General features: G+C 40.4%; 1 protein-coding gene across 1 annotated transcript in view; it reads left to right on the plus strand.

Annotated features, from left to right (window-relative positions):
* SND1 (staphylococcal nuclease and tudor domain containing 1) overlaps positions 1-22,171 on the plus strand; it is a 444,392-nt gene that overhangs the window by 194,618 nt on the left and 227,603 nt on the right. Inside the window, exon 12 of the mRNA XM_066362596.1 lies at positions 12,496-12,596. Within this exon, the coding sequence (XP_066218693.1) occupies positions 12,496-12,596 (101 nt within the window). The remainder of the gene's footprint in view (positions 1-12,495; positions 12,597-22,171) is intronic.

Below are 22,171 nucleotides of genomic sequence, written 5' to 3' on the forward strand. Positions count from 1 at the left end.
GGAACTGCTGGGTCAGAGGACATCCACATAGTAAATGTTAATACAGTTGCCAGTTTGACCTACAATGATGTACCAACTTTGGTTCCTGCCAGCAGTGAAACACACCACATAGAGAAACACATGAAAATGGAAGAAGGTTCATTACACAAAAGCATGGATAACTGGTTAAGTTCAACTAAAAGACTGGACTAGAGGTGGGAAAATTATGGCAGGCTGCAATGAACATTCCCCAAAAGTGTAGATCTGCTCTGACAGATCTCCAAGGGAGGTCTGTTCTTCACTGAGGGATGTGTCAGAGCACAAGACATCTAAAATTATTTGACAATTTTATAGGAAGTCAGTGAGCTATAGACTACTCTATCTTACTCCGTGACGGCCTCTGAGAAATGGTGAAGCAGGTCCATTTAGTGAGACTTGTAGTACCTACATATGTTGTTTAAGTTGACTCTTCAGTTTAGAAAGCAAGAAAATAGACAACAGATATTTTATATTCTGAGAAAGACGAGATAATTTGTCCTACCTTAGACTTTGCTTCCTTTTCTAATGTGTTAGTGGACATGTATCCTAATTAATTATTGCCTTTGGGTAACTATCTGTTTTTCTGGGAATGTGCTAGAAGTATTCTCTTGACTATCCTAAAGATTTTGCAGTTAACTGGGTTTGAGGTAAGAGTGGTCTGGCCGCTGCCTGGTTCATGCTGCTCAGTTACTGTCCTATGGAACGTGTGGGTGGAATTGCCAAGCAGACACACCACATTTAATTGTGATAAAATGCACATTGCATAAAAGTTACCATCTTAGCCAACGTAAAATGTACGTACAGCTCAGTAGTGTTAAATATATTCATGTTGTCGTGCAGCCAATCTCCAGAACATTTTTATCTTGCGAAACAAAAATTCTGTGTCCATTAAATAGCATACTTCATTCCCTCCTCCCTCTCGCCCCTAGCAACCACCCATCTACTTGGTTTCTTTGAGTTTGACTCCTAGATCCCTCCTTTCAGTGGAATCATTCAGTAGCACTGTTTTGTGACTGCATATTGCATTTCGCTTAATGTTTTCTAGGTCTATCCCAGTCATAGCACCTGTCAAAATTTCCTTTTTATGGCTGAATAATATTCCATTTTCTGTATATACTGCATTTTGTTTATCCATTCATCTATCGATGGGCTTTTGGGTTGCTTCTACCTTTTGGTTATTGTGAAGAATGCTGCTATGAATGTGGGGTGCAAATATCTCTGAGACCCTGCTTCAATTCATTTGGCTTGAATATACCTGAAAGTAGAATTGCTGGACCTTATGGTAATTCTATTTTTATTTTTTTAAAGAACCTGAGCAATAACTTTCCTTCTTGTTCCTGATAAGCAGTGGACAGTAGAGAAATGTGTGTCTGGGAGAAGGCCTCTTTGTCTCTACAGCTATCAGGGGCTAGCTAGCTTCTTGAATTTGAGCTATTTAGGATGGAAACACTGCATTTAACCTACCTTTATTGTTCCATTCTGATCACCTAGTTTCCGAATATGTAGTTTATCTGTGGCGTGGGGAGTCGGCTGTATGCATATATACTGTTTTTAAAACAGTGGCTACAAGTCAGGAGACCTACATTTGGAGGTGGACACAGGTGCAATTCGGTCTGGTCTTTGATCAGTGTCTGTGCCGTTTCAGACGTTGACTTTAGGTGGTACTGCTGTGCACGCTGAGCCTTGATCAAGGGGCTGCGTTTCGTTTAGTAGACCTCTATCTTCTGTGCGAAATTCGGAAAGAGGCTGGGCTGTGTGAAGTAGGAAAGGCCTGTGATGTTAACGCCTGACTATCTTGGAATCTTAGCAAAAAACCCGAAAATATTTCATGTAATAGAATAAGAGCTGGATCCTTGAGCTATTTTTCTTTGTGTCATTGGCAGGCATTCCTTACGAATTATTATATTTTTCTTCGTATTTCTCCTTTGAGGTCACAGCACCCTTCTTTTAGTCCAATTCACCATTCTAAGTGTGGCTTTTCCTTAACTTACCTAGATATACATGTTTCCATATAGTGGTTTCTAAGTGTCAGTTCACGGGCACTCTCAGCAATGGGTGTGTTCTGAGCTGTACTGGATGAAGAATGGCTTTTCTATACTGACCGTGCTCAGCCAGCCAGGACCTAGCCCCCAGAGCAGTAGAATTTATTGACACTCCTGGCAAGGTAAATACGTTAGCCCTCACTGTTATTGCCTGTGGTGTCTCAGTTTGGTCTTTTGGTGAGTGGGGACATTTCCTTCACAGACTGGCATATATTTGCAGAGAAAATATAACGTAACCATTGTTTTTACCCATGTCTTAATATCACCCCCTAGTAATTCTTCTTAGATGTCATTAAGCACATTCCTTTTTTCATATCCCTTAGTTCTGTTACTGTTGTTTTAAAGACTGGGTGATATTGTATGTATTTTACACAAAGTCATAAGTCTCTCTGTGTGTTTGTGCTGCTTGTGTGGCTGGAACTCCTCCAGGGAGAGTTCTGGACCAAGTGATTTAATTTCCCCTGACTGATGCTGACCTTGGAAATTCTGGACACAGATGACTGTGATTGACACTGGTATAAAAGAAAAAAGACCCACGTTCAAGTTCCGTCCTCTAGAGAAAGGCAGTAGGAGATGGTAGCTCTCATGAGGAGTAAGAAGAGACATGCAAGGGACACGAGACAGTTTTTAGTGGTTCTTCTGGGACTGCTAGCATTCTTTTCTAGGGACATGCAGTGCTGTATTAAAATTAGGCATTGGGATGAGATATTCCATAATACGGTAATGAGGAAGATCATGGTCAGAGCATTAGCACAACCAGATTACACTTTTTAGATATATTTGTAGGTTTGTAAGGATTTAAAAATCAAGAGGATTAATGAAAAAGCTAGCAGCTGTGAGGTTATTTTTAAATAGTGTCCTCTGTTTTTTCTGTGCTCCCCTTCAGATTTACTTGGAATATTTTCAATTGTCAAACTATTTCCATAATGCTTTATGTGTGCCTGTTACTTGTCTCATGCAGTAGACGGTGCAGTGTGTGTTTAGTCCATCTCAGTGAAATGGTGGTTGTCAGGCTGTTATCACTACTTCTAGAAATCTTTGCCAGTCTCTAATAGCCCCTTATATGAAATGGTTTCACATATATTTGTGGATCTCATGGCTGTGTCTGCTTCTAATTAAATATTTACTGAACTGGATGTTTATTGTGGAGCAGTGATGTCCATTTCGGTGAACGCCTGATGTCAGATAGAGCCGTAGTGTCTCTAGGGGCCCCGTGTTCAGCTGTGTTTTATCTTTCCCCTCAAAACAGAAGAACGCACCTGCCCATTCAGCAGGGGAGTTGGTGGGGGTAAAGGGTTCATTTTGCCAGAAATACATCAAATAAATTTCCTTGACTCTGTGCTTGTAGAGGTTTGTGAGCAGTATAGATTAACATTCCATTGATGGAAATGAAATGTGCTTAAAATAGCTCTGACTCTGGGGGCGTTTGGAAGGGTGATCGTAGATGGGAGAAAGCAACATGAATGCATGGGAACGAACAGCCCAGCCCGCCTTAGCAACTAATTACAGTGATTTGAGGGGGATTTTACAGAATACGTCAGGCTGGATTGGACAGGTCGGAAGGGAGCACTGGTTTATCTTTGCAGTGTAGTTGAATACTCTTGTCACTAGAGATATTGGAGCTCAAAGATATGCTAATGGAGCATATAAATTTCAGTTTTGGATTGTGGTTATAAAAATAAATAGTTTACATCTACTACTTGCTTGTTTTCTTTCTAATAATATCAGTATTCAGCAGAAGCATTATTTATAACTATAAAACCGTATTTCTTTAACCTGAATTTCTAGTCACCATCCATCCATTAGAATAAATTTCAGACACTGTGGCAAAGAATTCTGGAGTTGTGTCAGCAGATCAAGAATAAATAAAATATAGCCATTGAATTGATAGAAGTTCTTGAAAAGTATCTTGATCAAACTATTAAACAGAATATACTTTACAATAGTAATTATAAATTAGAGGATTTTTTTTCCCTTTATACAAATTTATTCTCTCTCCCAAAATTCTTTTTTGAAACTGAATAACTAATTGGCTTATCTTTCTAGTTTAGTCAGGTAATAGATTTTTAAAATAAAATGAAGGATAAACATTTTATATCTGGTTTTTGATACTGTGGTTTTCATAAAGATTCACAAAATAGAAGGTAACAAAACTTCCCAGGAGAAAATAGAGTAAGTTAGAACCACAAAAACTAGGCTCATATGATAAAGTAATGAGTCTCAGAACAGCTAGCCTAGACATGCACAGCCCAGAGTGCTGGCTCGAGCGCTTCCAGTGTGGCCGGTCCAGATGGAGGGGTGCTGTACCTGCGTAGTACACTCCGACTTCCAGAAAGAGAGAGGGTAATTTCAGTGCTTCCTTTATATTGTTTTTATGTGGATATTATGATAGTGTTTTAGATATTTTGAGCTAAATTAGAAATATTTAAAAAAATAATTTCATCTATTTATTTTTCCTTTTTAAATGTGCTGTTAGAACGTGAAAAATGGCATACATTGCTCTCACTTGTTTTTTATTTCTATTTTTAAAATTTTATTTAGACAATTAAATTTGGCCCTGGCTGGTAGGCTCAGCAGTAGGGCATCAGCTTGGCGTGTGAAAGTCTCAGTTTTTATTCTCGGTCAGGGCACACAGGAGAAGTGACCATCTGCTTCTCTATCCCCTCCCCCACCCCCACACACAGCCATGGTTCAAATAGTTCAAGCAAAGTTGGCCTCTGCCGCTGAGAATAGCTCCATGGCCTCAACCTCAGGTGCTAAAATAGCTCTGTTGCCAAGCAATGGAGGTGCCACCCAGTCAGGCAGAGGATTGTTGCCCTATAGGGGTCTTGCTTGCTGGATCCTGGTAGGGGTGCATACTGGAGTCTGTCTCTGCCTCCCTGCCTCTCACTTAATAAAAAAGAAAAAGAAAGTTAAATTTAACAGGGTACATAGGTTTCAGGTAAACGTTTCTATATAGCATTTGAACTTTTGATTATGTTGTATATCCATCACCCAAAGTCAAATTATTTTCTGTCACCATATATTTGTCTCTTTTTACTCCCTTCCCCTCCCCCACATCTCCTTCCCTCTGGTAACCACTTCACTTTTACCTGTGTCCATGAGTCTCAGTTTTATATCTCACCTATGTGGTAAATCATACAGATCTTAGCCTTTTCTGATTTACTTATTTCACTCAGTATAATGTTCTCAAGGTCCATCCATGTTGTCGTAAATGGCAGTATGTCATTTCTTACATCGCTCTCACTTGTGACTCTCATGGTTCCACCACACCACGCTGCCCAGGAAGAGGTACGCCAGCATCCTCCTGTGCTGAGCCTCCAGCCTCCCTTCCCCAGAGCTTGCTGCTTAGCTGGGAGGCCAGAGAGCACATGCAGAAGCCTCCCTGAGCCTCCTGAGCAGTTTGTTTTGAAGCTCATCCTCTGCGTGGATAAATGAGTGATTGAAATGTGTTTAAAAAAAAAAATTTTTTTTTTACAGGGACAGAGAGAGAGTCAGAGAGAGGGATAGATAGGGACGGACAGACAAGAATGGAGAGAGATGAGAAGCATCAATCATCAGTTTCTCGTTGTGACACCTTAGTTGTTCATTGATTGCTTTCTCATATGTGCCTTGACCGTGGGCCTTTAGCAGACTGAGTAACCCCTTGCTCGAGCCAGCGACCTTGGGTTCAAGTTGGCGAGCTTTTTGCTCAAGCCAGATGAGCCTGCGCTCAAGCTGGCAACCTTGGGGTCTTGAACCTGGGTCCTTCCGCATCCCAGTCCGACGCTCTATCTACTGTGCCACCGCCTGGTCAGGCTAAGGGTGTTTTAAAATTTTTTAAAATTAGATAACTCATGATTTTAGAATAATTACATACGGTGCTTTTATCTAGGAAAAAAATTGAGAATACATAAATATTGAGGAGTATTATGGAAGGTCCTATTATGTTCAAAGCAAATGGAAACTTGGTCTCTCTTTGTTCATTGTCTAATTTTGTAAGGCAAAGAGTGTTTTCCAAAAATATCTTTAGTTAACCTATTAACTGAGATGATTCCCTACACTCTGCTTTAATTATATCCAGTAAATAAAACCTCCAGTAACTGGTACCTGCAAAGTTAATCTGGAAAATGTCTAAATAAACACTAAGTAGTATATCATTCTTTAAAATAAACCCTGTTTATCTCTAAGTTGGAATGAATATGTATGAGGCATATATTCTTGTTTACTGCGACTCCTTAAGGAAAAGTGTAGTTAATTGAGTCTGCCTTATGATTTCAGTAGTCTAATGATTTAAGTCAACATTCATCGTATTTATGCATATATGTCTAGGCATCTTTATTTATTTATCTCGTGGATACTTATTTAGCACTTATTTTGTGCTAGGCTCTCCTTTAAGGAAATCAGTATATGTTTATCTAAAAATAACTGACTCTTAGAGCTAACTTTCTCTCTCTCTCTCTCTCTCTCTCTCTCTCTCTCTCTCTATATATATATATATATATATATATATATATATATATGAGTCAGGCCCTGCTCTAAATGCCTCGTGTATCATGAATATTAATGTATGTCTTCTTATAACGGTGAAATAGGCAGAGTTACCATTGTTGAACCGAAGCACAGAGAAGTTAAATAACCTACCCAAGTTCACACAGCCCGTACGCAGACTTGCTGGGGAGCAGACCTTGCTGTTTAGCAGCTCCAGAGTTCATGCTCTCACTAAGCTGTGTGAAGTCTCATTCTACTTACTTTTGTCTCCTGGCTACATTCGTTGCTCTTGCCTAAGTGATGTTGTCTTTCAGTATCTGGGGTGCACGGAGGCTTTCCATAGTTGGAAATTCTGTCTTGAGAGTGACGGGTCAGATAAGAGCATATTTTGAGAGGCAGGGTGTTTAAACTCAGGCTGTGGCCTGGAAATGCTGTGGGTATGCAATTGTTTTTTTCCTGCCTTATTTTTTATGCATAGGGAGTTCAGATTTTGTCATTTCATTATCATTAGTGTCGTAAAGTCAAAGTTCTTTGGTGATTTGACACTTTTCAAGTGATTAGTTGTATGAAGAATATTCATAGATCCTCAGGGTTCCTTATGTGTGGCCCAAAGCCATTTTTTTTTGGTACTAAACTGCTTCCAGTCTTTATAAGAGATTGATATATTATATAAATTGAATCCTGAATTCTCATCTTAGTTCCTCTGAAGGGTCCTTGAAATTGCTTTTAAGGAAAACTCTACAATCTAATAGACCAAAGATGAATTAGATCACCTGCTACCCTTTCTTTTCTTTGAGAACCTCATTGAAAAACAAATAATGTGGGAAATTATATTTTGCTTGCTTAATCTTTATAGGGATGGCTTTGATTAAAGCTTTATCCCAATTTCAAAATACTTTCCTCCTTCCTAGTGCTTTCAATTAATATGTCTTTGTTATATAAAACAGAATGGTCTGCAGCTTGATAAAACAGGCTTCAAAATGCCTAACCCCCTCATTTCAAAAGTGTCCTTCAGAATGTTGTCATAAGTGTTCCTGATCCATATGTCCATTCATGAAACAAGTATTTCCTATATACGCTTCTACTTACAGGCCCTGTGACAGCAATTTCAGCGAGTAAGAGACATGCTCTTCCCTCTCCTAGAGTTTACAACCTATGTGTTCCAGTTTATTGTAGTAAATGTAGGAATTGTCACCAGGCAGGGGTTCTTGTGCCCCACAGGACAGAAATCAAGCAAGAAAGTGAAACATTCAAAAGAAGGTTTACTGAAAACAGGGTGGAGGGAGATGAGAAAGGGAGGGAGCTTGATGCACTAAGGGAGTGCACTGCCCGAGATCATGGCACCCAGACTGCCACTGTGTTGGGTTTATATGGGGCTGGGTTCTTCAGGTAGGCACAGAGTGGATCTCTTTGTTCTCACGTTCTGCCGCAGGCTGGCATTGACTGACATAGGTGCATTGGTTTGGGGAGTGCCTGAAGAGAGACTTTAATCTAGAAGAGGCTCAAAAAATATAACTGAAGAGCATTTCCATCCATCCTAAGAGAGTCTCAGCCTGTCTCATTATTACAGAGATCCAAAAAACACTATCTAGTACACCATTTTTAGCTAAATTATCTAGAGTTCAATGGTGCTCTAAAGTTCTAGTCTAATGTGCTCATTTTACAGATGAAGAAGAATGTGTACAAAGATGTGATAGGATTTATTTATAAGAGAATGACAGGTGGGACCAAGCAAGAGCCCGTTGCTCCTTGTCATTGCTGTGAAGAGGGACTGGGCCCTGCATTTGAGTCCTGTGCATGTGAAACATGTACTTGTACACCAAACGTTCCAGGAGTATCTTTGCTTGAAAAATGAGGACCATGTCTGCATTAACCTATTACTTCTCTGTAACTCAGGTCATTCCACAGCCCAGGAATTCAGATTATCATTCATTCAGATGAAGACGTTGCTAATATTTGCAGTTGTTTTAATTGAAACTGCTTAAACTGTGTTTGTTTTTCAAGTGATTGACAAGTCAGTTATGAGTATCTAAAGATGAAAAACTCCAAGGTAGGGGAACAGATCTCAGAATCCATGGGAGAGAGATGTAAATGCTAATTACATGTTGACTTTAATTCCTGATTTGTCATTGTTGCCTACAGGTATGTGTCTTGGCTGTGGGCTATTCACAGGGCCTCATTTGTATTTGAGATTTTCTTTAATAACGATGCCTCCCCAATGAGCTCCTTAATCTCCTACTACTTATTTTCAGTTCTCTTTCTCTAGATATAGGAAAAAATTAATTAGCAAGTAAATACAGCTTTTGGTTCTTTTGGTTTGAAGATTAAAGACTTTTTTCCCCTCTTCCCATTCATCTCCCTGAGAGACATGTGCAGGGATAGTATGTTGCCCTTCTAGATTAGAAAGGGAGATGCTTGGTGTTCATTTTTGTTTGTTATCATTCCCCCCACCATCACCACCACATGCCACCACCACTAACGTGGGCTTCTTGATGAATTGGCACTCCTGAGTAGAGCTAATGTGACTCTGTGCGGTGTGTTTGGCACTGAAGAGCTGCTGTCCGCTCCTGTCTGCCGAGGAGGAGGCTTGGCATTAGTAGGTGTGCAATAAGTAACCTTGAGATTCACTTAGTGTATTTGTAAGCAAGGATGGATTTCTTCCCCATGGTAACAGAATTGAAAGCTTGACCTTGTTAGATGGATTGAGTGAAGAGATATTTTGGACCTCTTTCCTCATCTCCAAATATTTTTTGACTTCCCTCCAAATTTCCCAGATTGGACCATATATACACAGTGACCATGCCTCCTTTGAACATGACCCTGAGTTACTTTACTGCATTCTATGGTGTGCACCCTTGAGGTGTAGCTTGTGTGCAATGCTGATTTCCTGTGATTTTGCCGTGACTGCAGCAGATATCCAAGGGCACCCCTGGTCCTCTTCCAGCTTCCGTAGGTTTGTTGTAGACCCTTGCCAGGGGAGGGTCAGGTGTGTCAACACAGACAGCACAGGGAGACCTTCCCATCTGCAGCATTTAATCAGCCATGCCTCTCTGTGTGAAGACCTCCCGTTCCTTGCCCTGTCTTGGCCTGTGCAAACTGGCTATCTACACCCAGGAAAACTGAAACCTCTTTGTCGGGAGTGCAAGTTGTTCAACCCCCCCCCCCCCCCCCCCGGCTGATCATGTTCCTCACAAATACCATCTCCTTAGCTTTTGAGAAGTTGGTAAGACTGAGCAGTAATTTCATTGCAGAAACCTAACTCTAGGAGGCATCTTTATATTGTCTTCTTTTCCATGTTGTTGTATGTGACAGTCCTTTTTACCTTTAGCTCTTCATCGGCTTTCTCTCCGGCATGGCTCCTTGTTGCTTTTCAAATGTGATTAGATGGAGTGTTCAAGTGAGTAATCTGACAGTTGGAGTTTTGAGGCAGCTGTCCTTTTCAAAATTTCCATATTCATTTTAAATGAGTTTTTGAAGAGCAGACAGTTCGAAAGGATTTTAATGGTGCTCACCAGCAGTGTGGCTGAACTTGATACTTGTGCTGTAGGCTGTCTTTAAGCTGATTGTGTGTACTAAAGACGTGTTTAGAAAATGGGATTCTGGTCCTGGCCAGGTTCAGTTGGGTAGAGTGTCATACTGATACACCAAAGTTGTGGGTTCAATTTCCAGTCAGGGCACATACAAGAATCAACCAATGAATGTATAAATAGGTGAAACAACAAGTCGATGTTTCTCCCTCTCTTCCTTTCTCTCTCTCTCTCTCTTCCTCTCTCTCTCTCTCTCTCTCTCTTTCTCTCCATCTCTCTTATCTCTCTCCTGCTCTCTCCTTCCTTGTTTCTTTCTATCTCTTTCTTTCTCTCTAAAATTAATCAGTAAATAAAACTTAACAAACAGAAAGTGGGATTCTAGACTTTCAGGCTGTGGGGCTGGCCTCAGGCTGCTTGACCCGATGCGTCTCTTCCGTACAGATATGAAACCTTAGCCATGACCCAAGCCAGTCAGTCATATACCATAATTATAAAACAGACCCTGTGCGCTTGCTAAGGGATATCACATACTTATTTCTTTTGACACATAAACATGTACAGTTTCATAAAGAGAAAGCATTGTTCAGTAATGTCTCTATTCTATATATTTAGTATATACTGTACTGGGATTAAGCAGCTTTTTTATTTTAGGATCGTAACTTCCTAACCTGTTTGTCTACATAACTTTCTTAACTCAAAAACATAAAGGTTCTTCTGGTTTATTCTTTTCTGTTGTCTTCAGAATTTCCCGACTCCAGCTTTGTTTGGGAGTACTTGGCGTTGTTGTTTCGATTCATATTCTGTGCACCCCTTCCAGGCATCTTTGTGATTGTCACCTTGTTTGTTCTTCTTGATAGTTCTTAACTTGGTCCTTGAGAATTCATGGCAGACTGAAATTACGTGCAGTTTTTCTGTAGAGGCCCTTCATATTTTTTTAAACTGATTTCAGAGAAGTCTGAAGGTTAAAGAACTGTTTTACCATAATATGTAGGAGTCCCGCAGGGACGCTGCGAACCTCTGCCCTGTCAAATACGATTTCTGTAGTGCCTTAAATGTTCAGCCATTTGTCTCTCTTTTGGTATCAGTCACCTTTTTCTTTTAAACTATATATTTTTAGAGCAGCTTTAGGTTCATTGCAAAATTGAGCAGAAAGTCCAGTTTTCTGTCCCCTTTCCTCTCTGCCTGCCACTGTCACAACCCCCCACCAGAGCGGTACATTTGTTATAATTGGTGAACTTGTGTTGATTCATCATCCAAAGTTTGTAGTTTACACTAGGTTTCATTCTCGGATGTATGCTTTGTGTGGGTTTGAGCAAATGGGTAATGACATGTAGCCATCATTATAGTGTCACAGAGTAGTGTCACTGCTGGAAAAACCCTCTCCTGCGCCTACCCATTCCTGCCTCGTCCTCCTCGCAGTTGGCAACAACTGCTCTTTTTACATTCGCCATAGTTCTGCCTTTTCCAGACTGCCATAGTTAGATATAGTGTGCAGCTTTTTGATTGGCTTCTTTCTCTTAGTAATATGTATTTCCTTCATGTCTTTTCACGGTTTGATAGCTCATTTCTTTTTAGCGCTGAATAACATTTCTTTGACTTCATGAACCACAGCTTATTTATCCATCCAACTACTAAAGGACATGTTGGTTGCTTCTAAGTTTTGACAATTATATATAAAGCTACTATAAACATCTATGTGCAGGTTTTTTTGTGGACATAAGTTCTCAGCTGTTCAAATGTATGGTAAAAGTATGTTTAGTTTTGTACGAAACCGCCAAACTATGTCTCCAAGTGTCTGTACTATTTTGCATGCCCACTAACAATGACTGTGAGTTCCTGTCCACATCCTTGCCAGAGTTTGTCAGTGTTCTGGAATTTGGCTGTTCTGATAGGTGGGTAATGGTAGCTCGCCATTGTTTGAATTTGCATTTCCCCAACAACATATGATGTGGAGCATCTTCACATCATATGGCTATGCTTATTAGCCATGTCTTAAGTCTTTTTCAGTGAGATGTCCAGGTCTTGCCCATTTTGAAATTGGGTTGTTCGCTCAGTTGTTAGAGCGTCATTCTGAAGTGCAGAGGTTGCTGGTTCAATCCCTGGTCAAGGCACATATGGGAACAGTTTGATGTTTCTGCCTCTCTCTCTCCCTTCCTATCTCGCTGAAATCAATGAATTAAAATTGGGGTTTTTATTTTCTTATTGTTAAGATTTAAGAGTTCTTGGTATATTGGGTAATAGTCCTCAATCAGATATGGCTTTTGTGCAGATATTTCCAACCAGTGTGTGGCTCACCTTTCAGTGGTTGTTTTTCAAAATCTTAGATCTAGAAAATGAAACTGAATGAGATGAGATTTCACAATTGTGTGGGCACGAGTGGCTACTAGTGAGCTAGGTTGCAAACTCCTAACCTTAACACCCTTGGTTTTCATTTTCAGGTCAGTGTGACTGTGGACTACATTAGACCAGCCAGCCCGGCCACAGAGACGGTGCCTGCCTTTTCAGAGCGTACGTGCGCCACTGTCACCATTGGAGGAATGTGAGTGCTGAGCCGACTGAGAGTTCTCTTCTTGTTCATGTCTCTTCCTTCCATCCTGATTTGCTTTCTGTTGCTCTTAACAGAGTGATTTATGATTGTTATGTGCCTGTGCAGCACTTTATGTTTGCAAAGGACTTTATAATAGCTCACGAGCTAATCATATACTTCATTATTGTTGTTACTTAAGATTTATTGGGCTCTGTGTACTTGGCACTATGTAGCACACATTATTACTATTAATAATGCCATTTATCGAGTGTCAGTTAGGCCCTAGGTACTATCTAAAAGTAGTTAGAAAGATTCTCTGCATATTAGTTTAGGAAGTTCAATTATAGACCCCCCCCCCAAAAAAAAAAAAAAAAAGAGAGAGAGAAGAAGAAGAGAGGTTAATTGGACTTCTCTGTGTAGATGTCTGTAATCAGTAGATGACAGGGTCTTCCTCTTGTACTGTGCAGGCTGTCTCCTGGTTATATTCCAGAGTCCCTTGAGAGCTTGATTGATGAGCAGTCTTCCCAGGGAGGGATCTGAGGGGGGAAGGGGAAACCTGCTGGGCCATGCTTCTACAATAAATATTAGAACAATCAGTCAGCCTCCAGGAGCAATTCTTACTCTGCATAAAATCTACCAGCACGGTAATTATTTTGTTCTCTATTTAACAATCTTAAGTTCTGTTTGTTCCCAAACTGGTATTTTTCTTTTCTTTTAAGGGGGTAGGGGGCACGATGGAAGGGGAGAAAAGAATAGGTTTCTCATCAAAACAGGGATTGTCTTATTGAAAGTACAATGAAGCCTGTTAGGAGAAACACCTCCAAGCTCCAGCAGGCCTCTGACAGGAGAGAGAGAGAGTCCTGTAGCTAATTTACCTGCCAGAAGCTCTCCTACCAAACAGGAACCTTTTCAGACATGCGTATTGCCACATTTGGAAACCAGTATTTTTAGCCATTGCTACAACTCCTAGAATAATCGGAGACTTCGTTTTTGCTGAGAGGAACTTAATATAGACTTTTGATGTCATTACATAAACACCATCACAATCATCATGTTTTGTTAGAAGCAGCCTCTTGACAAATCAGATCATTTTGAAGTGGGAGAACATAGGAAATACTTTGGTCATTCTTCTGTCTGTATAGCATGCAGTGTTCATTACCAGTTCATCACCATTCAGGAGCCCGATGCACGCTTCCCTGCTCGAGAGAGCCGGAAAGTTATTCCCTACCTTAAAATTTCTTCTGTCACAAACAAGGAATCCTCCCCGTAGATAACTGCTCCTCCTATCTAATTACGGGTAAAAACAGCCTCACTACTGGAAATGTGCACGTCTTTATTTACACTGTTTAAAACCAGATATTCAGGGAATATTCTGTTTGTTTGTTATTGTTGCCCCCTCCCCTTCTTCTCTTTTCCTGGGAGTGTCTATAAGGGATTTTTTTTTTCTGTATTTTTCTGAAGCTGGAAACGGGGAGAGACAGTCCAACAGACTCCCGCATGCGCCCGACCGGGATCCACCCGGCATGCCCACCAGGGACGACGCTCTGCCCACCAGGGGGTGATGCTCTGCCCCTCCGGGGCGTCGCTCTGCCGCGACCAGAGCCACTCTAGCGCCTGGGGCAGAGGCCAAGGAGCCATCCCCAGCGCCCAGGCCATCTTTGCTCCAATGGAGCCTTGGCTGTGGGAGGGGAAGAGAGAGACAGAGAGGAAGGAGGGGGGGGGGTGGAGAAGCAAATGGGCGCTTCTCCTGTGTGCCCTGGCCGGGAATCGAACCCAGGTCCCCCGCACGCCAGGCTGACGCTCTACCGCTGAGCCAACCGGCCAGGGCCTATAAGGGATTTTTAAAAGATAATTTGATGCAACTGGTTTAAAATTTTTTCCAGAATGGGTATGGAAGCCACACCCATGCCCTGAGACCTTGAGGTTTCAACTGCATTGATCTTGGCTTTGGTCCAGATTACCCCTTCAGACCAGTCTGTCTTTCTGCAGAGGTCAGGTGACTCTGTTTGGTTAGATTCTTGGTAAGAAGATGCCAACCTTTATATCAGTTTGGTCAGTTAACAACACAGTGATTGGTCTTAATTGACAACATCATGGATCTGTACTTCAGCTTCCTGCCAGGGATGGTGACCTTGACATTCTGCCTCCAGGTTCTTGTAGTTAGATTGTAAGAAATGATTTTTTTTTTTTTAATGATTTTCCAAATTACCACCCTGGCAGAGTACCTGAGAAGCATAGCCCTCTTAGATTGTCTCTACTAGACTTTGGAGTAAGCCGCTCAGCTGCAATTAGGAGAAATACAAGATTCAGTGATATTGTTGAGACCTGCCCTCGCTAGACATTAAGCTCCTTGAAGATAATGATTTTCATCTCTTATTCCTTGTTGTAGTGTCAGTATTCAGCATGTGGTAGGAGTTCAATAAATTTGTGAATGATTTGTTTACTGTATTACAAAGTGTCGCTTTATGAAGCATAACAGGGAATACTTAGAGGTTTGTTAAGTTACAGGTTTATTTTTGTCTGATCAATATTGAAACACTTGTTTCTGATATTTTTTTTCTTTTGTTTGATCATTGGAAGCTCAGTGCCAAGCATAGTGCACATCTAGACAGTGTACCTGGCAGCATGCACCCTCTAGTCTAGTCTTACTCATAACTTGTCTTTATTTTCCCTTTGCCTTGATTTGTTTTTATATACTTTTCCCCTGAATTTCCTATACTTAAACAATTCTAAATAATATTGTAGAAAAGTTGAGGTATTAATATTAATAAAAATGTCAAACTACTCAGTTTATATTCAGAATTAAGGTATCCTAAAAGCATTCCAACTGACGTTAATGGTTAGTTATTCAGAAACATTGGCTGGAGAAAGGGATATAATTTTTTTATTTCAAATATTTTAATTTCATTTTGAACCCAGAAATACATATGCATTTGTCAATCTGTGATGTATAGGCAGCATGGATCACTGTATGTTATTCTAGTGAGTTGCATAACTTCTGTGGCATGAGGATTTAGGAACACTCATTTATGGCCCCTGGATGTTTGTGATTTACACCCCCTCATCTGTTACAGTTGTCCTGCTCATGTTTACTTTGTAACCATTTTAAAGTCATTTTTTTTTAATTAAAGCTTTTTACAGTATTCAACTGTTTTCATACATTCTTTTTGTATTCATATTTCAATTAGTAATGTAACATTTAATGAATTAAAATAACAAGCAGGAATCTGGAGACAGAAACAAATGGCACAACAGATTGGAACTGAAGTACACAGGTGTGTCACAGTGTCTCTCAGTCACTCTCACTGGCATTAGCCAGTAGGTTTAGTGAGTCATAGAAAGTCCAGGTCAACTAAGGGAAGGTTAGTCAGGAGAGCTTTTGTAGTAATGCATTACCTCTTTCGAAGATGGGCTTTTGTCTAAGTTTATAGAAACACCATAGAATTAAGCCATCCCATGTAAATTATATCTGTCATTATCTGGGTCTCATCCACCTACATACCTGCCTTCATAGCACCTAGTGACTCTCCTGTTGTTTTAGAAATTAGCTGGGATTCTCTGACTCAGGAAGAGCTTCCCTCAAGCAGCTGACTCCAGGGAATGAGAAGGAAGAGGCAGAAGAGATGGAGGCTCTTACAGGGTTATTTCAAAGCAGATTTTTAAGTGTATTTCACATGCCCGAGTGTGGGAATTACCTATATCTCCAATAGGGTTCTGTTTAATCCTTCTGTTTTTCCTCGAGATGTATGGGAGTCAAGTCACAGGCTTTCTGGGGGTCTTTGGTGTGGTAGTCGTCAAGTCCCATCTCTTGCCCTCTGCAGAATCAGTGAAAACGAGTTCATCGTTCCTCTAGCAGATTACATTTTTTGATTAACTTCACTGTGGAGTTGGCAAAAGTTGTTATCTGCTAATCAAAACAATTTAAATTAAAAAATAAAAAGATCAAACTTTGAATTCTTTCTCATTCTCTGACTCCCTGGTTGGGAATTAGCTGATCCTTTTAGGCCCGCCTGGTGACATGAAGCTGTCAAGATGGCACTTCCTGTTAATTACTTTTTATTGTATTTAAGACACTTAAATAACTCTTCTTGTGATTTAGTCTTCTGTGTAATTAGCTTCCGTGATTAAAATCTCATTCTTTCGTTATTGTCAGAATCTTCCTGAAGAGTGAGATTTTTCTGGGGTGACCTTTACTTGTGCTGGACTTCCCAATAACATTGAGCTTCTATTTGGCACATCTATATAATCTAATAATGGTTTGCTTATGTCTTTCTGCAGATCACATTTTCAAAGAAAGGTGTTAAAATTTGTTCACATTTATAAACGGGCATCTAAAATATAACTTAAGGTCAGACCTCATCAAACTTAGTGGGGTTCCCTGCCCCAACCTTTTCCTGCTATGAAGGAAAAAGGAGACACCAGGATAAGGTCCCCCTGCCCCTTAAAACATAAACACCTAACTAGCTCCCACCTCTAAAAAGAGCACCTTAGATTGTTTTCAGGAAGTCATAGACTGCTTGATTTCTGTCATTGTGCTACTTCCGCTGTGCTGAATAGGAGAAGTGTACCTGTCCACCATTTTGAGGCCATTGGAAGCCTCTGACACAGTTGAGAATACCGTGGAAGGAAGTGGTTGAATAACTGCTCCACCTATCTCCTGCTAGCAGGTTACACAGTGATCGTTTTAAGAGACTGGTCCCATAAAGTGCTCTAAGAAGGAACTTGGCCTTTGCTCAGGGTTTGGTGTGGGAGTCAGGGAAACACAGTTTAGTGTGAGACAGAGCTCTCTTTTATTCAGATATTTGTGTGGCTGTCTAACCATGCAGCCAAGTCTTATTTCTTTAAAGACCTCTTGCTTTCAGATTATTGTCTTATCATCATGCTGTATGGAAGTTCAATTAAGTTTTTCATAATGGAACCCTTGGATCATACAAATCAATAGAATCCTCTGCTGGGCGACATGTGCGCTGTTTCTTTCCCTCGTCTTGATTCTCTTTTTTTCCAATATCAATTGAGTAGAGTGTCAGGCAGTGGATGGCTTCCTGTTTTCTGCGCTGATCCTTGGGAAGCTCCCTTTCATCAGCTTCCCAAAGTATAACATGGAGAGCCTGGGGGAAAGTGAGGCTTTTCTCTAAATAATGGGAGCTCAGCGTAAGGGAGCAGCATTCTGGAATGTTTACAGATAAGTGTGTTCAAAATAATCTCAGAGGCCCTGTTCGATTTCCATGGGCCCTTGGAGTAGCTTAGTGAGGTGCTGGGCCCAGGTAAGGGACAGATTGCTGCTTCTACAGCTGTCTGCTATAACAGTAGGTTTATTTATCTGTTGATTCATTCAACAGATATTTGTTGGTCACCTACTGTGTGCCAGGCACTGGGAATATAGCAGTGAACAAAAACAGTTCTGAGTGGTAGGGCTTTCATGGCTGCCGGTCTCAGCATTCCTGGGCTCTGGTTGGTGAGGCCTCGGAGTCCTGTGGGTATTCACTGCCTTTGCTGTCCACAGGACTGTGTTTATGTGACTCTATTTAAACAGTGCCTACAAAGGTTTTTCCTCTTCAGGTTTTCCCAGGAACGTTTAGAGACTTTACCACTCAAAAACAGGTTAAAATAGAAATGAAAGATAATCCTTGTTGTATTTTTATTTTATCTTTTTCTTACTAGTCAGTAACCTAACCTCTCAGTGGACAAGATGAAATGCTTAGTTGACTACCCATTGGAGCCCATCTGTCCTTTTTCTCCTCACATGATAGCTCTTGGGGTGATGGAGCTCTACGAATCCTGACAGTTCACTGTGGTTCCCACCCTGTCCCTCGTTCTCCCAGGAACCAAGAGACTACGCCCTCTCCTGATCCCCGGACAAAGACATAGATGCTAACTTCCTAACAGTGTCTGCTTTTCACTTTTTTTGGATGGTTATCCCTATAACTTTATAAATTAACGCTACTGATTTTTAAGTTTTTAGTTAAATTTTTAGTTTTTGGTTTATATTTATTTTTATTAAAGATGAATATTTTTGAGTATTTGCACTATCATTTACACCCTTTTATACCCTAATTTTGTTGTATTGTTTTACTTTTACCAGTAGTGAACTTGATAATATTTAGTTACCGTATTTTTTGCTCCATAAGACGCACCTGACCATAAGACGCAACTAGGGTTTTAAGAAGGAAAATAAGAGAAAAAATATTCAGAACCAAATGGTGTGTTAAAATATTTAATAAAATATACCACAATAATATTTTAACAGTGTGAACAGCAGTATTAATAACCATTAGCACTGTTATTAACAAATAGAAGAGACTTTAATGTTCAAATACTCTTATACAGTAGTTGTCCGGGAACCCACAGCAGCTTAAAAATATGAACATTTGCTCCATAAGACGCGCAGGCATTTTCCCCTCCACTTTTGGGAGGAAATAAGTGCATTTTATGGAGCGAAAAATATGGTACTCTGTTTCTGATGAACTTTATAACAAAAGATAAGGAAATTAGAATCCTTACACTCTGCCTCCTTTAAAAAGGTGTATTTTTTTATATTATCAAGATTTAAAACATTTGTTGCATTTCTCCTCCATCACTATAATTGCCGTCTAAGCTTTCCTTGTAAGTTGATCCTAAAAATTTTAAAACATCCCCCCTCCATAGTAGTTATAATTGTGTAAGAGGTGCTTTTGGGCCAAGAAGTATGGTAGTGTGATTAGACCTCTAAAAAGAATCTTATGTTGTTAACCCCCCAAAGAAACGTGAAGTTAATTCTCTATGTGTGTCCCTCTGTATGTCCATCACTTTCCTTTTTGTACGTCTTCATGTGCACCTGCCACCTGGATCTCAATCATTCTTTTAGTGCTATTGACTTTCATTTACTGAAGAATCTTGATTTTTTTTTTATGTGTTGGTTGGTAAAAGTTTGACTCTGAAAGCTTTTCTGGCTCTCGAAATTTTCTGTTTATTTTTGGTTTCCTGAAATTTTATTAAAATATATTTCTCCCTGCATACTCAACTGGCTTTTTAAACTTGAACATCCATGTCTTCAACTCAAGGAGATTGTTGTTGTTGTTACTTCTTCTTTTTCAAAGTGAGAGGAGAGGAGATAGAGAGATAGACTCTAGCATACACCCCGACCAGGATCCACCTGGCAACCCCCGTCTGGAGCCGATGCTCTGCTCATCTAGGGCCATGCTCACAACCAAGCTATTTTTAGCACCTGAGGCAGAGGCTCCATGGAGCCATCCTCAGTGCCTGCAGCCGATGTTTTCAAACTAGTCGAGCCATGGCTGCGGGAGAGGAAGACAGAGAGAAGGGGAGGGGGTCGAGAAACAGATGGTCACTTCTCCTTTGTGCCCTGTCCAGGAATCAAACCCAGGATATCCCACACTGGGCTGATGCTCTACCACTGATCCAACTGGCCAGGGCAAGTTGTTGTTACTTCTTGAATAGTTTTCTTTCTCCCTCTCTTGTCTCTGACTCTGGAAATTTTATTGCTATATTTTATCATATGCTTCCTATCTCTAACTTTTCTTCCATTTTTTTCAAAGCTTTCCTTTGCATTTTTCTTCTGCATTCAAGGAGATGTCTTCAACATTATTTTCCTGCTCACTTAGTCAGTCAGCCACGCACATTGACTCATTTTCATGCATTCCCAGCTCCTTCCAGCTCACTCATTCATTTACTTACATTAGCTCATTTATGAAGCATATTTAGATTGTCTGGTATGTACTGCGCACTGTGCTAGGCATCAGAAATACATTGGTAGTTCTAAAACTGAAATGATTTGTGCCCTTATGAAATTTACAGAGAGGCTATTCTCTTGCTCTAGCCTATTTTAAAAGAATTTCAGCAGTTCTGTTTACACTCTTTGTTCTTTAAGTGTTCTATTTTAATAGCATCCTGAATATAATATTTTCTCTGCTATCTCTGAGAATATTATTTAAAAAATAAAATTTAAAAAACACCCTCTCCTATTGAATTACCTGTTCCCCCCTTACCAATTGTTCCTTGTTTATTTTGTTGCTTATCATACCATATTTCCCCATGTATAAGACACACACCCTTTTTCGAAAAATTTGGTGTCTAAAAACTGGGTGTATCTTATACAGTGGTTGTAGATTGTTTTACTTGCATTTCCCACTTTTTTGTGCTCATTGTAGATTTTTTTACTTGCGTTTCCTGCTTTTTTGCGCTTGTTTTTTTTTTTTTTTTTTTAATTTTGTGTCCCAAAATTAAGGTGCGCCTTATACATGGGGAAATACCATAAGTTCTCAAGTATGTTGTGGACCTTGATCTGTAGTTAGGAAGGAAGGACCAAAATGGAGCTGGGATAGTTGTTCCTCCACAGTTGTGTAGTCTGCTTCCCTACAATATCTCTGTCGGGAAAGGGCAGCAGGAAGTGTCAAAGGCAGCCTTCTGTCCTTGGTGCTTTAAAATGTATGGACCTGAAACATAGATGAATCAGGCAAATTTTCGATCTGACTGAAATTGTCAAAGCAAAGGGGGTTTTCCTCAGCTGGCAGAGAGCGTCAGTGTTGTCTCGGAGATCGGGGCGGGGGTGACGTCTGTGATGTGCTTGGCTAGTTCTATCTGAAACTTGCCTCTGCTTTTCTTTCAGGCCACAAACTCCATCTAAGGTCCTTCCCCAGATGCATCACCTACCCTCTGTCCTACTATATAACACGTGTTTATTTTTAGTATCTCATATAATTATATGACATTGGTAATTTGGGACTCTCATTGGTATAAAGTTGAAGTCATGTTGTTTTAGAAGTGGCGTTCCCAAATACACTAAAGGATTGAAACAATAAGAGAATTAAAGGGGGAGCTTTAGCATATATATAGAAAGACTTAAAGAAAAATCGGAAAATTTTAGTTGAGACCCTATAGCAGTAACTTTCTGTGCTTGAAGTCCTGACTACTTTAGTGGCTTCAGGAACCTTTGTGCTTTATAGTTTTCTGCTGTGTTAAGCTGAGTAGCAACCTGCAAGTACTGTTGGAAAAGCTCTGAAGACACTCCTCCATCAGTAACAGTGGATTAACGAGGAAAGGCTACGTCCTTGATCAGACTTTATGTTTTCATTACAATGGTCTCTATTGGAAACAAAGCAGCTACTACCTCTGGAAGGAGGAGGGAGCATGGGAGCCCCCAGGGTTCAAGGCTACTTTGCCAGTAGAGATTTAGCTGTGACCCTGGTGCTGTGGCTAGAAAGCTTCTTAGGATTTAAGTGGCCTACTCCTGACCCTGCTCTTCTTCTAAGCCCTGTTTGTTTAGGGGTTTTTGGTGGGTTTTGGAATGTTAGCTATTCAGGAACGCACATAAGATGTATGTCATTGAAGAAATGTCTGTACTTGCTGGGAGAGTATTTCCTGGGTTTTTGACAAGTGTCAAAACCCTCTTTTCTTAGCATCCCAGTTTGCATCATCGGGACCGGGGAGAGGCTGGCTAGTCCAGCTCTTTTAAATGGGGTTCCTGATCTATTGCTCAGATGATGTCCCCAAAGCCTGCTCACTTTGGTGCTTTGTGTTTGTCAGTAAAGGTCCTTGAGGTCCCCAGTTTTCCACCGATTTCATACCACTTGCTTTCTGTCTTTCAGGAT

Source organism: Saccopteryx leptura, chromosome 2 (assembly GCF_036850995.1).
Source record: "Saccopteryx leptura isolate mSacLep1 chromosome 2, mSacLep1_pri_phased_curated, whole genome shotgun sequence".
Classification (NCBI taxonomy): domain Eukaryota; kingdom Metazoa; phylum Chordata; class Mammalia; order Chiroptera; family Emballonuridae; genus Saccopteryx; species Saccopteryx leptura.